This window comes from Megalobrama amblycephala, linkage group LG2 (assembly GCF_018812025.1).
Source record: "Megalobrama amblycephala isolate DHTTF-2021 linkage group LG2, ASM1881202v1, whole genome shotgun sequence".
NCBI classification, from domain to species: domain Eukaryota; kingdom Metazoa; phylum Chordata; class Actinopteri; order Cypriniformes; family Xenocyprididae; genus Megalobrama; species Megalobrama amblycephala.
The window spans coordinates 17,336,668-17,353,092 of record NC_063045.1 but is presented as its reverse complement, the minus strand read 5'-3'; the positions used below and the strand labels follow the sequence as shown (position 1 = coordinate 17,353,092).

General features: G+C 36.8%; 1 protein-coding gene across 1 annotated transcript in view; it reads left to right on the top strand.

Annotated features, from left to right (window-relative positions):
- Positions 1–16,425, top strand: part of lrp1ba (low density lipoprotein receptor-related protein 1Ba) — a 306,610-nt gene that overhangs the window by 89,409 nt on the left and 200,776 nt on the right. The window contains 6 exon segments of the mRNA XM_048163800.1: positions 986–1,208; positions 3,411–3,597; positions 8,342–8,485; positions 10,679–10,915; positions 11,322–11,502; positions 16,192–16,411. Of these exon segments, the coding sequence (XP_048019757.1) occupies positions 986–1,208; positions 3,411–3,597; positions 8,342–8,485; positions 10,679–10,915; positions 11,322–11,502; positions 16,192–16,411 (1,192 nt within the window).

The window sequence follows — 16,425 nt, the reverse complement described above, 5'->3', positions numbered from 1 at the left end:
CTGTCACTGTTTTGTTGTGGATGTGTATTACCTGCCATTTGAGTTATTATTAAACCTTTTGAGTTCTTTTGAAAACCTACTTCTCCTGCTTCCTTCCGTCTATGGTCACATACCGTGACACATTTAAAGTAATTTAATTATGTAATGTATTATGTCATTTTGTAAATGTGTATGATAAATATGAAGTAAATAAGTATGATTATTTTTATAATCAGTAGTTTAAATAGAATAAAGAGTTTATATTAGTAGTAGTAATAGTAGTATATAGATAATTTGCCTTTGAATTTCCAAAAAAATACATAAATATTGTGAAATTATATACCATCATTAAGGTCATAACGCCCACCCTTACTTTCATGATATGCTCACTGAAGTCTTACTGAAGAGGTTTACTATCTAGAAAGGCTAATCAGTCAATATAATGACCTTTTAGAACCCTCTCTAAACAAATCGTTCATAATTCGTTGACCTAGACATAGATATTCAGCTATCTTACAATGATCACGTCACGGTGGAGACACTCGATTACATTTTTCATAGGCTTGAATAAATCATCCTTATCTGATGTCGAGTCCTCTACGCTTCTGTGACGTGAAAAACTCTTTGGTCTTTTGGTAAACATTCATTTGTATGCAGTGCTGAGTTGTGCATGCTGTTGGGAGCAGTTTGTCGCTTTCAGACGATGAGAACTGTTTCTGTGCCAGATTTGTCGTGCGGTGTAATGCGGATGACCTCCCCCTCTCTTATTCCGCTGTCAGTATGTGTTAGTATAAAAAGAAATATCATACTGCGGCCCATTCATTCAGCTCTTGCTCAGAGTGGCTCGCTTTAATTGCGCTGTTGCTACTTTGAGCGTTCAGCTCTGGCACAACACTATTTGGGTATGAGAGGATTGATTAAATCTTAAATGGCCTTGACTTTTGATTTCTTTTATGTTAGGCAGGTTGTAGATTCCGGTTTAAAACCATGTGTTCTCACCCCCTAGAAAACTGTTTTTCACGGACTATGGGACAATAGCCAAAGTGGAGCGCTGCAACATGGATGGCACCAACCGAACCAGGATAGTGGAGTATAAAACCGAACAGCCGACTGCTGTGACACTGGACTTGGTCAGGAAGCTTGTCTACTGGGCAGATGCTTATCTGGATTTTATCGAAGTTGTGGATTACAATGGCAAGAACAGACACACTATCATCCAAGGAAACTTGGTAAGATGCTCTCGGTCTTGGTTTGTTCTAAGATTTGTTGGGACATCTTGTTTATGCTGGTCCAACACTTCTGAACCTACAAGAAGTGTGACCTCTAAACAACTAAACTATATAGAAAAAGTTCCTGTGTATTTTTTAGCCAACAGCCTTAATAGTCAGCAGTAAAGCTGTGATAAATGATGCTCCTTTGAATAACTCTTAAAGCAGTTTATTTTGAAGGCTATAAAGTTTGGCCTCTCTCCCTCGTCCCTTCAACGGGCCCAAAAGTGTGGTGATACAAAATTCATAGCTTCATAAATTCAGTATAAATTTCATCCATAGTTCATAGAACGGGCCAAGGGCACTGTCAAACTTGTGCATTTTTCTCGAAAACAATAGATAATCCATCCATGGCTGTTTATCAGCGTTATGAGACATCTGGTGTTAACTAATACCCAGCTGCTATACTTAGAAAAGTTTTTACAAATTCCTCTTATCCTTTTGGAAAGCGCCTGTGTGCAGGTGTTCATGGTTTACAGGATGTTTTGAGTGATTACTGTAGCTGAAGAACAGCATTTGTGTCATTTTCAGACATTTTTCATGCTAAGTATCGATATTTACTCAACATCTCTCTTGGGGTGTTCTTTATTCTGCTTGGGTCTTTTTCAAGTGTTTGGATTTGCTTTTGCTGTTGATTATTTGTTGGCTTTAATTTTTAAATGCAATGGGGGTGACCAATCTTTTGTTGATCCTGGAACAACTTTCCTGTCAACCCTATCCATAACCCTCAACTTAGTCTCGCACAGTCAGATCTTTGATGTATCAGCGCTAGATCTGGTCGATTGGGAATGATCGTAAATTGGCATCCCTAGTCCACACTGCTTCATGTTCTAGCCAAGAACTGACCACTTAGACAGGAAGAGACTTTCTGATGGTCATGTAAAGCGACAAACCATAGTTTGTTGTATTTTTGCATGCCTTTTATGGGTGCACTAATTAAAATAATTAAAAAATAGATTAGACCAGAATAATATACCAGTTTTAAAAAAGTAAAAAATAATGTTGCAGATGTGTCAGCAAATACTTGACACTATGTAAGCAAATACTTAAATAATAGATAGATAGATAGATAGATAGATAGATAGATAGATAGATAGATAGATAGATAGATAGATCTTTCTTTCTATCATTCTATCTATCGATTGATCGGCATTCAAAAGTTTGGAGGTATTTTTTTAAAGAAATTAATATTTTTATTCAGCAAGAATGCATTCAGTTGATAAAGTGGCATTAAAGACATTTGTAATTATAATGTAGATTTCTTTTTCAAATATGTTGTAAAGCTGTTCTTTTGACATTCTAATCATTAAAGAATCCTGAAAACAAATATTTCCCCCCAAAAATTAAGCATTGATAATAATAATAAATATTTCTTGAGCAGCGAACCATCATTTTAGAATGATTTCTCAAGGGTGATGTGACACTGAAGACTGGAGTAAACTTTCAAAGATTTTATGCCACTAACCTTGCAAACTTTGGCAAATCCAATCAATAGTTCTTCTTGACAGGAAAACTGTCCCAGGATCAACATCCTTCTTGTGAAATCACAGGAAGCATGCAGCCAAACTGTGGCCGTTTATGTAAATTGGCCGCATGGATGCAAAGTTAGGGCTTGTGTTCTTGACATTTCTGTAGCCGTCTCATTGTTCCCTGTCAGAACCGTTAGCCTGGATGAGCACCGGGTTGTTTTGACCTTGCAGAGTCCTGGCTTCACACTACAACTCTTTTGTGTGCTTTTTTTATTGATTTGTTCATCCATTTCCTGTGAGGTACAGCTCTAGCATATTCCCTGGGACCTCTATTGGATGCTATATTGGTACCTTTTTCTCAGAGCTGGCACTGAAAGATAACCTGAAATGAACTCTACTACTTCCAACTCCGTTTGTTTTTCACGTCAGTCTTTCTCCACGAAATCAAAGCCTCAACAGTACCTGCTGGTAATTTGTAGCACAGATGTGACATCAAAGATCCCTGCATATTTCAACTGGTGTCTGTCAGGGCTGCTGTTTATTCAGAGAAAGTTACATCGGCTGTATGGCTGGATGGATTAAAGAAGCGAATTTAAGCAGACGTATTTATGTCATGTTCAGAATTAAGCCGAAGAGGTGCCATGGCCTCTTGATGAATCTTTCTCTTTCTCCATTCCTGTGTTTCTCTCTCCAGGTGTCGCACCTGTACGGATTAACGCTCTTTGAAGATTACTTGTTTGTGACGTGCTCTGAACCCTCCAGAGAGAGCAAAGTGGACATATTTAGGATAAATCGCTTTAACAGCAGTGACACGAACACCGTTACCACTTTGGAAAGTGCCAGAGCCGTCCGAGTTTATCACAGACTGGCTCAACCTACAGGTAAACTTGTCCTCGGAGCATACTGTAACTAATATAATCAGAAATCACTCAAGATTTAAAAATAGCGATGGCTTATATACATTGCTTTTGGACTAAATTTTACTGAAATGCTATATGTATGTATATATAATATATATATATATATATATATATATATATATATATATATATATATATATATCAGTGACGGCTGGTGCAAAAAAATTTTGGTGGGGCGCAAACATTTTTTGTTTTAGAAATGCAGGAATGAATAGGCTAATTGTTAAATAATCATTTAACAAGTGATATAATAATGTATCATTACCGCTTATCTAAAACATGGAAAATTCATTATTTAAAGCATGCCATAGGGCTGGGATCTAAAAAAAAAAATTCTGTATTTAATTAAAAAAAAAAAATTACATCCTGCCCAATATTGTCCTAGAAACAATGTTCATATTGAAGGCTATAAAAACAAACATTAATGTAACTGTGTAGTACATGCTATATTATGTGCAAAAAAGGGATCAAATCACATTAGGCCTAGGCTATATTCTAAAATTGTAACTTTACAATCTAAAAACAAAATGTTTTTTAAAGCAGAAGTTAAATACACTAAACAGTCTATTTAAATACCCAAACAGTCACTTTACACAGTTACTGCTATGTACAAATACACTTAGTTGTATTTTCGAAATCTACATATGCATAATTATGTTCCACAAAAACGAATTTTCACTACAAATATTTTTAGCAAAATGTGTTTTACCAATTGAACCCTCTGTTTGGCGCGCATGCGCGCGGCGGCGCTCGTTCACGAAAGTTTGTGCTTGCTGAGGCTCGTCCACGACTGACTGCAAAATGGAAATATTTTCTCGACTTTCTAACATTTGCAGATGGAGAATATATCTGTGAAGTGTAAATAATGCACTGAGGAAATTACTGGATGTCACTTCAGCATAAAAAAAAATATTAATAGAAGTATGTTTGTGTCCAAGTTAAGGTTACGTAGGATGACGAAAGCACGTTAGTGCGAGCCCTCCCGGAACCCAAAGAGAATGCATTGAATCGCGCCACTACTGGCCAAGCCCTCATTTGAGCAGTTTGGGGGAGACAAAAAAATCGCCCATTGCAGATAAGAATTGAGGACGCTGATTGGCTAAATTTTATGTCACATCTTGAATATATTTATATATTGAATAGGTATTTGACTAAATTCTACAAAGACCCGCCTCCTTTGGGCGATTTCTCGATTGCCCCTCAGCTGAAATTGAGTGGTGCACACAGAGAGAGGACATATGGTGATTATGAAAAAAAATATTTTCCACAGATGATTTTCTAATATATTACATCATACAAAAATACATTTAAATAATTTATATGATTATTATTTTGCGTGTGTGGTTCAGGGAGGGCGGCGCCCTAGCGTCCTCTATAGACCAATTTGGTGTTTGCAAACAGCGATGACGTTTTTTATGGGCGGAGCCTACCTGGTTGCAGAAAATAACAGTTGAGCAGTAGCAGTCTATGGAACCCACGAAATAAAAGAATTAAAAAAAGTTAATTTTGAGTTTATATCTCACAATTCTGACTTTTATTTCTCACAAACCTGAGTTTATATCTCACATTTCTTACAAAGAAAAACAGAATTGTGAGATATGCTCGTTATCCTGTAACTCGTTATACTCGTTTTCTGAATTGCAATTTATCCCGCAATTCTGACTTTTTTCCCCTCAGAATTGTGAAATAAACTCACAATTGCGATTTATAATGGCCCAACTGGGAGTCATAAACACGCAAATGCAAGAAAAAAAGTCAGAATTGTGAAATAAAAATTTTATAGACTATGTTTAAAAGTTATCTATGTAAAATGTTATAGGTTTAAATATTATTTCATGCTGTAACTGCTATGTATGTATGTCCTCTGAACTGTATATGTGAATATTATGTAGACTTACTGTTTACATCAAATTCCTGCTTTAATAGTAGACTAATCCTTGCAGGTGTCATCAGTCCAGTCTGTGAAACGTCTCCGTTTAGCTTCAAAGGACGTTTTCAACGATGGTTTTCTTTAAAAATGAAGACTATATTTTTTTGCATTCCGATTCCAACATCCAGAGGCACAACAAAACGTTTTTCTCTTATTCTGTGGATTTTGCACATTTTCCTCCAATTGCTACCGCTATTTTTCTGCAACCACTATGCGCGCGCAGCTGCAAGTGACGTAATTGTGACGTCTGCTCCAAAGAGGTCTATTGGCCAGCCGCCACTGATATATATATATATATATATATATATATATATAACGTTATATATATAAGAACCGATATTGATTCTTAAATCCCAAGAATCGATTAGTCTAGTCTGTTTTCAGTTTATGAATGAACAGAACATACAGCGCGCCTCCCATCCAATAAACCGCAATAATCTTTGTGCTTTGTTACTTTTGATATGAAGCAAAGTCTCAGATTTCAAATGACATCCATCTTATTATGATATTCAAAAAAAATAAATACCGTTTTGGCGCTGTTTAACGTGACAGATCTCTTTGGCGCCTCAGTTAAAGAGAAGCGGCAGCACGGAGCGCACGTGAACATCCTCTCCTCTGCTTTAATACCAGTTACAGCGCGAAATAAACACTACTAAACATCTGAAGGTATGTTAAAATATACAGTACAACATACCGAAATCCATATCATGTCTCGTGTAATCGCTCAATAAGTGTTTCAACCTCGGAAAGACGTCAATAAAACAGCTTGTAAACAATGTCACGTAACGTCACATTTACCTCAGAAAAACATTTTCAGTGACCATAAACTCATTAGTCAGCTAGAAAAGTGTACTCTAAAAAGCAATATTCTGGTAAATATATGCACCGTTACATATTCATTACAATTTTTTAATGTTCTTCAATATTTAATGCATGTTTGAATAAATCAGTTGACAGCCGCGATTTAAATGTTTTTATTTAAAAAAAACTAATTGGAATATAAATATGAATATTTAATACATCCAAAATAATCGATATTGAATCGAATCGAAAGCATGTAAATAGTAATCAAATCGAATCGTGAAAATTGTGTCACTACCCAGCCCTGTATATATATATATATATATATATATATATATATATATATATATATATATAACAATGTATGATGTTACATTTGTGTCAACTCATGTAAGAATACAATTTACGTTTTGCAAACAATCAAGAAATATGTTCTGCTCATGTTTTATGAATGAGGTAAACCAAAATAGCTTGCAAACCTGCTAACAATTTTATGACTAATGGAAGTCTGTTTGTGTTTTTACATTTGGAAGATGGTGTGATTTATGTAAAAGCTGCAATATTTACGTTTATCTATGCTATGGAAGCCCATTCTACTTCAGAGTAAAAAATAAAAGTAACTTTGAAGTTTAAAATAATAAATGCCATCACATTGTGAGATACAAAGTGCTACATAAAATTGCAACTGTGTGAAATAGTCACAATTGTAAGAAATAAAATCAGAATTATTGTTTTTATCTGAGGCAGAAGTGGGATTCAGATTTATCTGCTGTTTTAGGATGATTTAAAGAGTTTGTTTTAAATCAAACATAATGAGTTTTATTGTACAAAATTAACTAAAATATCCTTAATACTACAATGACCTGACATATCACATATTATTTTGATTTAACTAAAACAGTGGAACAAATTATTACAACGTGGCCAAGATTTAGTAAAACGAGGGAACAAATTATATTGTGCACACAATTTAGTAAAACGAGGGAACAAATTTTTATATACATTTTCTATTTCTTATTTTGTGCACACGATTTAGTAAAACGACAAAGTATTATATCATGTGTACGATTTACTTAAAACAAGGGAATGAATTAGTATTAGTAAGTGACATATTAATTAGTTGTGGGAACAAATTGTTAATTTGTGGTCACAATATACATATTTTTTTCCGCATGTCAACTTAAAATACTCTGTCATTTTTGTCATACAGATAAGAGTAATCCATCATTGGAAACTCATCATTCGATACTTCTTCTTCAAAGACTTCGAAAGGGTCTCCTTTTATTTGTGTAAACTCACAATAACAACAAAACGTTGTGTTTTTTTTTTAAATAAAGAAACAAACAGGATGCAATTTCTGCCGTCTCGGTCTCCATGAACTGGAGCGTGTCACAAAAATGAATTGAAACTCAGCGTATAAGCTACTTGCCTCACAGACATGAGAAATATATATATAGAAAGCTTGAAATGTCTACTTTTACTTTCAAATCAAAAACAAATACTCTCTGATTATGTAATGCATATGAAAGGTGCATTTCTCTTTATTAGTATATAATTAAAATGTCTCCTTGCTATTTTTTCCATGATAATAATTACTTTTGCTGGTGCTTTGCAGCAAGCTTCATGTGTGCACTTGATCGCAGAAAAGGCTAAATTACGCCTATATGTATATTAAAGGCTCATTATGGTTTAGTATTTTCCTCAGTATATATTTGAATTTATAAAAACATGCGATTAGTCGACTAATGACCGAATACTAGTCAACTAGAAAAGTCGGAAAATCTTTGACATCATGTCTTCTTCTCCATTTTAAAAGGTTATAAGCATATTTGTTTTACTTTTTGCTTGTTTCCTATATATACAATTAGTTGTCTTTTAATATTTAGCATTTAGCATTTGGCTTATAGCATATGTGTGGTTGAACTGATATTTCATGATGCTAGCTCCTTGATGCTGACCTTTCTCTTTCTCCAGTCAGGACTCATGCGTGCAGCCCTGACCCACACGGACGAAAGGGTGGATGCTCGCATATCTGTCTCCTGAGCCACAACTACAAATCACGCATGTGCCGCTGCCGGACTGGCCATGTCCTTGCAAGTGACGGGAAGTCCTGCAAAAGTGAGGGCCGCAAAAAGCCAATTTCTCTTTCCTCTCTCCTCCTCCTCTAGCTCCTAGGTGTCTGATTAGCATCTGGAAAACGGGTCTTTCATGTAAATAGTTTTAGGGGTATTCCCAAAGGAAAGGGTGCTGCTATCTGAAGCCATATATCAGATGGATGGCCCCTGTGGGTTTGTCGAAATGTAAATTTATGACCAATTTTATGGAGGCCCATGAAGCTGAAGAATGGACACGTTTCTGTGATTAATAGCGCACGTTCAGCACATTAGGGTGGAATACATGGGAAATTGATATGTTTTGTCTCTTGGCATCAGGATCATTGACTATCAGAGAATATGTATGTGTTTGGGTGGGTGTGTAGGCTTACATCAGATGATTTTGAAAAGTTTTTCTTGAACTTCAGATAGCAGATCACTTTAACAATAAAACAAAAATTGCACTTTAAATTACCTACAGTTTTAATGTAGTGTATGAATTATGTTATAGCCTACCCTGTGTGATGGAAAAAAAAAAAAAAAAAAAAAAAAAAAATTGCTTTGTTTTGTATATCAGTCTACCAATTGTATGTCCAAATTGGTCTCATTAGAAGTCGTGATAATTAATAGTCGCATTTTAATGGTTTTGGACTTTGTTATTGGTGAAACAAGAGCAAAATTAAGATGTGTAAAATGTCATACTTTTTTTTACCTACGTTTTTACATTGCAACAATTTATGTGCGAATACAATTTGTTTTGTAAACAAGTTAGCAATTTGTTCTGCTCGTCTTCCATGAATTAAGCTCAACATAGGTGACACAAACCAAAATAGCTAGCACATTAACGACTAATAGATCATTAGTGTGTGTTCATTTGAAATATGACATTTTTTATCGCGATTTCTGTAAAACATGCAATATCTACGTTTTTCTCTGCTATGGAAGCCCATTCCACTTCAGAGTGAAAAAATAAAAGTAACTGTATGGTAAAGTTTATAATAAGAAAAGCCGTAAAGATACTAAACCTAACCATGATTAAAACTTGAAAAACCTTTTTTTTTTTTTCAAGCCAGATCCTTTATCTGATTTCGTAACCTTGTACAAATTATCACAAGAGTGTGTTGGCGTGTTACCAGGTGACTTTCCACATTTACATCAATTGATATTATTCGTAACTGTGATGTGTCACCACCTTGCAGCAATAATATAATTTGTGCGTCAACTGATGTGTGTCAAATGCAGGCGTATACCGGCTATTTTATTGTGGCATTGAATGTAGCTCAGCAATTTGAGTGTTTTGTTTTTATCTGAAGTGCAATAATGTGAAGCTGTTCTTGAACTGATTCCAGACTCGTCGTTCATTCGTTATGAATAAGTTGAAGTACCATTCATTTGTAAATTATTTAATTCTCTAGATTATGCATTATGACATGGTTATTTAAAGTACTGTAGTTAACACAAAAATTTGTCTGTCTGTCTTACCGTATTGGACGCTAGTAACATCGTTGATTCTCACATCTCATGATCGAATTGCATAGCATGAAACCTGTGCCATATTTGTTTTGAGAGCAACAGAATGGATGCAGTCAATAATGGCTCAAATTTCTGAACATTCCTCACACAAAGGAATCATTTGGCTTCAGTCCCGTTCACAGTTATAAAAGCACAATTGTTTTTGTTTGGTTCCTCTATCCCTTCATCCTATTTTCTTTGTCTCCCTGGATCTCACTGTCAGACCTAATAATAATTGCAATCATTATGTTTGCGCCATTTCAGCTTGCAAATAATGCATTTCGAAAGCATTGTGCTTCATACATATGTGTCCCTCATTTTACTGCCCCCACTTAGGACCCTGTTTGTCCTCGGTTACTTTTACACACACACACACACACACACACACACACACACACACACACACACACACACACACACATACACACTCAGATACAATTACAAACACATTGTAACTGTTATGCACCAAAAGATGATTGATTCGATAGAACTGAATCAGTGGAACTAATTCTTGTTTTAATTAAGCTAATGTAATTAGCTTGAGCCTCTCGCTTTGGATACATTTTTGTCAAAGGCTTTAATTTGCAGAACTGAATTGAAAACGGAGGCTAATTATGTCAATTAATTAAGCTCTGACAGTACTGTGGCAGAAGGCTTATTACATTCGCCACTGCATTTGTTTACTTGGGTAATCGTGTCTTCGCAGAACCAAAGAACGAGCTGTTCCTGTTTTACGGAAAAGGACGACCCGGGGTTATCCGAGGTCTGGATATGAATATCAAGTCTGGCGATGAACATTTGATTCAAATCGAAGGGCTTGTGAGTCCAAGAGCGCTGGACTTCCACGCAGAGAGTAGCTACATCTACTTTGCCGACACCACAAGCTTCCTAATCGGACGTCAGAAGATTGACGGAACCGCTCGGGAAACGATCCTTAAGGACGGTATGTTTATCGTGACTTACCCTACGCTTTATTCTGAGAGATTAATGTTGGCTTTTGAGTAAGTCTGTTGAGCCTTACTGCAGTTTTATTGTGAAAAAAGCTTTTAAATATTCTCTTACTCATTTTCACTCTGGCTCTGTAATGAATCATCTGTGCAACCATGCGGCGTGGTATGGTAGAAGCAGGCCACCTGTACTTGAGCACTTCTGTTGGCGATGTTTTCCAAATGGGAAGTTATTTATCATAAATTTTGTGCAATTCAGTTGTCGGGGAAGCTCGCTGGTCGATACTGCATAATTCCACTTGGGAGAATTAGAGGAGGACAGTGATTAATTGAGCTGTCTTTGATGTTATCAAGCCAAAAGAACAACATTTTCTCAATTTATTTCTGCTTCTGTTTCTCCAGAACTGGATAATGTTGAGGGTATTTCAGTGGACTGGATTGGTAATAACCTGTTCTGGACAAATGACGGTTATAGAAAGACCATCAACGTGGCCGGGCTGGACCGGCCCTCGCAGACCAGGAGAACGCTTTTAGAAGGCAATATGTCTCATCCCAGGGCCATTGTTGTGGATCCTCTAAATGGGTAAGCCCATGATACCTTTCCTGCTTACAGCAGCATTTAAAAGCTTCTTCTGCAGGGATTTCAGTCTGCTAAAGCCTTGGATGAAATCCAGCCATTTAGAGTGCACCGGGGGCGGGGATGTTTGCCCTTTTCGCTTAGAGATTTCATCAAGAAATTTCAATAACTGTGTGCTTCCTCTGTTTTCATTAGCAAAAAAGCACTGTGATGGTATCAGATCATAATACCATGGTACTTTAATATTATATTATAGTACTGTGTATTATTACAGTATTTACATACTTTGGACACATATATTACTATACTACGTGCCTAAAAGGAACATGGTAATTCTATAGGACTTCATATATAGCCGCTTTTCCACTGCAGGATCTTTTCCCAGGAACTATAGGGACTTTGGGGTGGAACTCTGTGTTTTTCGATCGCAGGGACCAGGGTCTAAATTAAGTTCTGGGTAAAAATTTCCCCCTCAGAAAGTCCCTGCTCATGAGGTAGTACTTTTTCAAAGATCAGGAAGTTTCGGGGGTGGGATTTGGGTGCTGAACATGCTGATTGGTTGAGTTCAGACAGCATTTTTCCACTCAGAATTTTATTTCAACCACCATTTTTAAAAATCTGTTGCGATGTGCGCAGTAAAAGTGTTTGCTATTCGGATCAACACTGAAGTTTAAAAATACGATGGACCAACGGTGAGGTTCAGGCTTTATTAAGCTTATATGCGGAGGATGAAATTGGAAAGTCGCTCACAGTCCTACGTCTTCACGGTACTTTAGACCGTGGTAGAAATGCACACAACAAAAGGTCTGGGGAAAAAAAAGTTCCTGGGAAAAAAAGTTCCTAGGACAAATTGTTCCAGGTAATTTTGGTGGAAACATGGCTAATGATACTGAATGATAACCATGGTAGATATCCAAGAAACAATAGTATTATGATGGTAAATGTCCAGGATAAAAAAGATTCTTTAGGTGCTTCAAAGAATACCATGGTATTACCGTGATACATTTCCAAAAAACAGCGTTACCATGGTATGTAAAAAATAATAAACTGATATCACTTACAAAAAAGTGCCAAGGTATTCTTGAAAGTAGTATTACCATGGAACTACTGTACACCATGGTTCTTTCTGATGTCACCCCTTTTAAATGATGCTGAGTTAACAAACATACATTTATTCAATATTATTGTTAATTTAAATCAAATAGAGGAAGTAGCAGAAGTATCATTGTGTCAAAAGGAGCTAATACGAACATCCTCATTCGATGTCATTGCTCAGATGGAAAAGCTTAAAGGGAATATGGAGAGACCATGACTGCAAATCGCTGCCTTGGCAGAACGGTGAAGCCTGACATAAGAGGTTTAAAAGTTTAAAGGCAGGTTCCAGTTTCTGCTTATATTTTAGTGACTTCTTTCTGTGTGCTGTACACTTGACATGTTTATCCTCGTAATGGGTTTTTGGATTGGGTTGTCTGTTTTTTAATAGCTTCAGTGTCTTGGAATTTTAGATCATTTGCAAATAAGACGTGGAGTCTTTGGAATAATTACAAGTAATCAGTTTTAATCTGCAATTAATCTGCAATTGTGTTACTGGAAATTGGTTTAAAATTTCAAACAGTCCAAGTTTTTTTGAACTTCGGATCACCGCTTAAGCTTTAGCTGGCGGTATGCTGAATATTCAATACATATCCCAGCTTAATCTCTTCCCTTTCAAATCCCATTTCACTCTCTAAAAACTGTCCTTTACCGTGTCTGTCCTTCCGTATCCCATGTACGCATGTCATTTCCTGTCTGTGCTAACATGATAAGATGGAGGATTAGCTGTTATGACTCTTGGTCCTGATCGCATTTGCTCTCCATCTCCATCACTCGCCGATTTGCCTGTTCACAGCAGGTGCTGTCACTCAAAGCCCTGCCTCATGAATTATTCAACAGGTCACTGAATATGAGCAGGGGGAGTCCATTCCCTCTGTCATGTTATGTTAGGCTGCATTCAAATGCGCAAGGCCGTGTCACAGCGTTAAGTTTATGTGGTGAAATGTGAGAGGTTTGAACTTGGAAAAATAGGACCTTGTAAGAGTTGCAGAACAAAAAGTTTTGGCTCCCAAAGAATGAAGAATTATTAATAACATCCAATTGTAAGAGCCTTTTTTAGGTTTTTAGGTGGTTAAGTGAGGACATTGTCCTCAATACTTTTGAAGGATTATTTTACGGTGACCTGTCTTCTAGAATGTAGCTTAAGATCATAGCTGTGTTTTGGAACATGGTGCTTGGTTATTAAAGTCCCCATGAAATCAAAATTGAATTTTTTTTTTTTGAGCCTTAAGCTAGCTTATCTATAAGCTAGTGTTCTCCAAAACAATGACAACAATTGCAGTTTGCATTTAGAAGATAAGATATAACCATACAAAATGTACAGTCTCTTGCTTTGACCAATATGGATCAACGATTTTGATGGCATCACTCTACACTTCAGCTTTTCATCAGATTTTCTGTCCAATCAAATGCTCTTTAGAATCTGAAGCGTCCCACCCCCTTATCTATAAATAAATGCTGAAGCTGTGGCTGAAATCGATCACTTGTTCACACATTTACTATTTTCTATATGATGAATGGCACATAGTGCACTATTAGGGGTGGGACGGTTCAGATTTCTCATGGTTCGGTTTGTATCACGGTTTTAGTGTCACGGTTTCGGTATGTGCTATGTTCAGTAAAAAAATAGGACAATTGTCAAATAAAGATAAAGAAAATAAAAACAAATAATCTAACTACAAGAAACAGCACAAATAAATACATGAGAGCTAAGATACAAATACAATAAACAATGCTTTACAGGTTTTTCAGGTACAGAAATTGAATAAAGTAATCAAATATAAAACAACACTGCATATAAACTTATTTGAATAATTAAATAAAGATGAAACATTTTTGAAGTTACAAAAGCTATTCAGTCAAGAGTGATTTCTTCGTCTTTTGTCGTTTGATTAACATTAAAACATATAGAGCAGGAATATTAGACAGCTGCCCCTTTAAGACATAATTCAAAGATCCAGTACACTGATACTGATACACATGCGTTGTCTGTCTCGAATATCTCCTAAGACATAACCTACTATGTTTGTTAGGATACTCGCTAAGATGGGCATGTTGACATAATTTTTGTGTGAATTTGTCCGTTTAGGTGCAAGACTTGAAAGAGAATTTGCGTGAGAGTATTTACGCTCTGTGCCGCGGCTCGATGTTCACACTTCGGATGAACGCACACACCAATTTCCTCACAGTGCGAGTTCTCTTCGCGTCTTATGGATGAATGTTTAAATTGGCAAGGTTTAAATGAGTTTAGTTTAAACACACAGATAGCAACGTGAGATGTTCAGGTCTCACCTGCACTTGCGCTATCAACACCCTTGTGATAACGGAGTAAATGACTGGTCCTAGAGCTTTCGGCACGTCATTGAACATTTGTTTACAACGAGTGACTGTTTTGTCCATGTTCTTTTGATAATCGCTGTTGTAATGTATTGGGAAACCAGAACGCATATCCATCGACTGAAATGTACATTAGCCGAATCTGTCTGTCTGTTTTGCACGTTGTTTTCAACAAACCATATTATAGATGCGTCGTCAAATTTGGGATGAACCGTGGTGCAACAGTTCGAAATTTTTTTTTTTTTTTTTTTTTTTTTTTTACAGCAAACTGTCCCACCCCTATGCACTATATAGGGGATAGGAAACAATTCAGACAGTGTAAATCTGCTTTCCATTGATGCGAGTGGAGTCTGGTTTTACGTTAGTGTCATGCAAACCGCCGCAGCACGTGTACAGTCTGCTCTGGTCCAAAGACACGATAGAACAGAGCGAATCATATGCGCTAGTCTGCGCAGACCACAAAACGTAGAGGACCCATTTGAATTCTGTACAGAATCCTTTATTTTAAAGTGATATGGAGGATATTAGGAAGAGAAACGGTTTGACAGACTCAGACTCAGGAATTAGAAACTGAGCACTCACTTGTAGAAGAGATAAGACCGGTGCCATGCACCAACATAAATTACACACTTTTCAAATTACACATCCTCAGCATAATTGTTCATTGTATTGCTTTAGTAACAGTTTCATATTACATCTAAAGGTGAATTTATTAGACTGTGGCTGTCATAAGTTGTCAAATGTGGCTTTACCAAGCTCAATGGCTCTAGATGAGATGCGATATGAACAAAGCGTTATTGGTTATTTTCAAAAAAGGGGAGGAGCTATTCGATATGTCCTGCCCTGTCTTCCTGTTTCAGAGAAAATTAACGTCAACACATTGAATAACCCTGTATGTTTCAAGGCACTTCGATGGGACTTTAAGTGGTCCGACTCCGAATCAGTCATTTGCTGGTCCAACCTAGTCAGCATTCCAAAAGCAACTTTACCACCTTGAACTGGTACAACCAGCTGCTAGCTAGTTTTTTGCTAGTCAGAGATGGCCTACCAGATACAATGTTCCAAAGCACATCTAGCAGCTGTATTTTTCAACAGGGAATAACTTTTCCCAGAGAGCTACCCAGAAGTATTTGTTTTGGTTTGTGGCATTCATTAAATCCACATTAAACAATCTAGAGCAGCATGGAAATTGATGCCGGTCAAAGCTGACCCTGTTCAGCAGGGTTTCATAAACTTAAATATGTCATTTCTCACTGGGTTCCTTAGATGGATGTATTGGACAGACTGGGAGGAGGATGAGTTAATTGACAGCAGAGGACGGATAGAGAAGGCTTGGATGGATGGATCTCACCGCCAAATCTTCGTCACGTCAAACATGCTGTGGCCCAATGGCCTCACCCTGGACCATTCCTCGAGCATCATGTACTGGTGTGATGCCTACTATGACCACATAGAGAAAATCTACCTCAACGGCAGCCACAGAACGGTTAGTAAATGAGT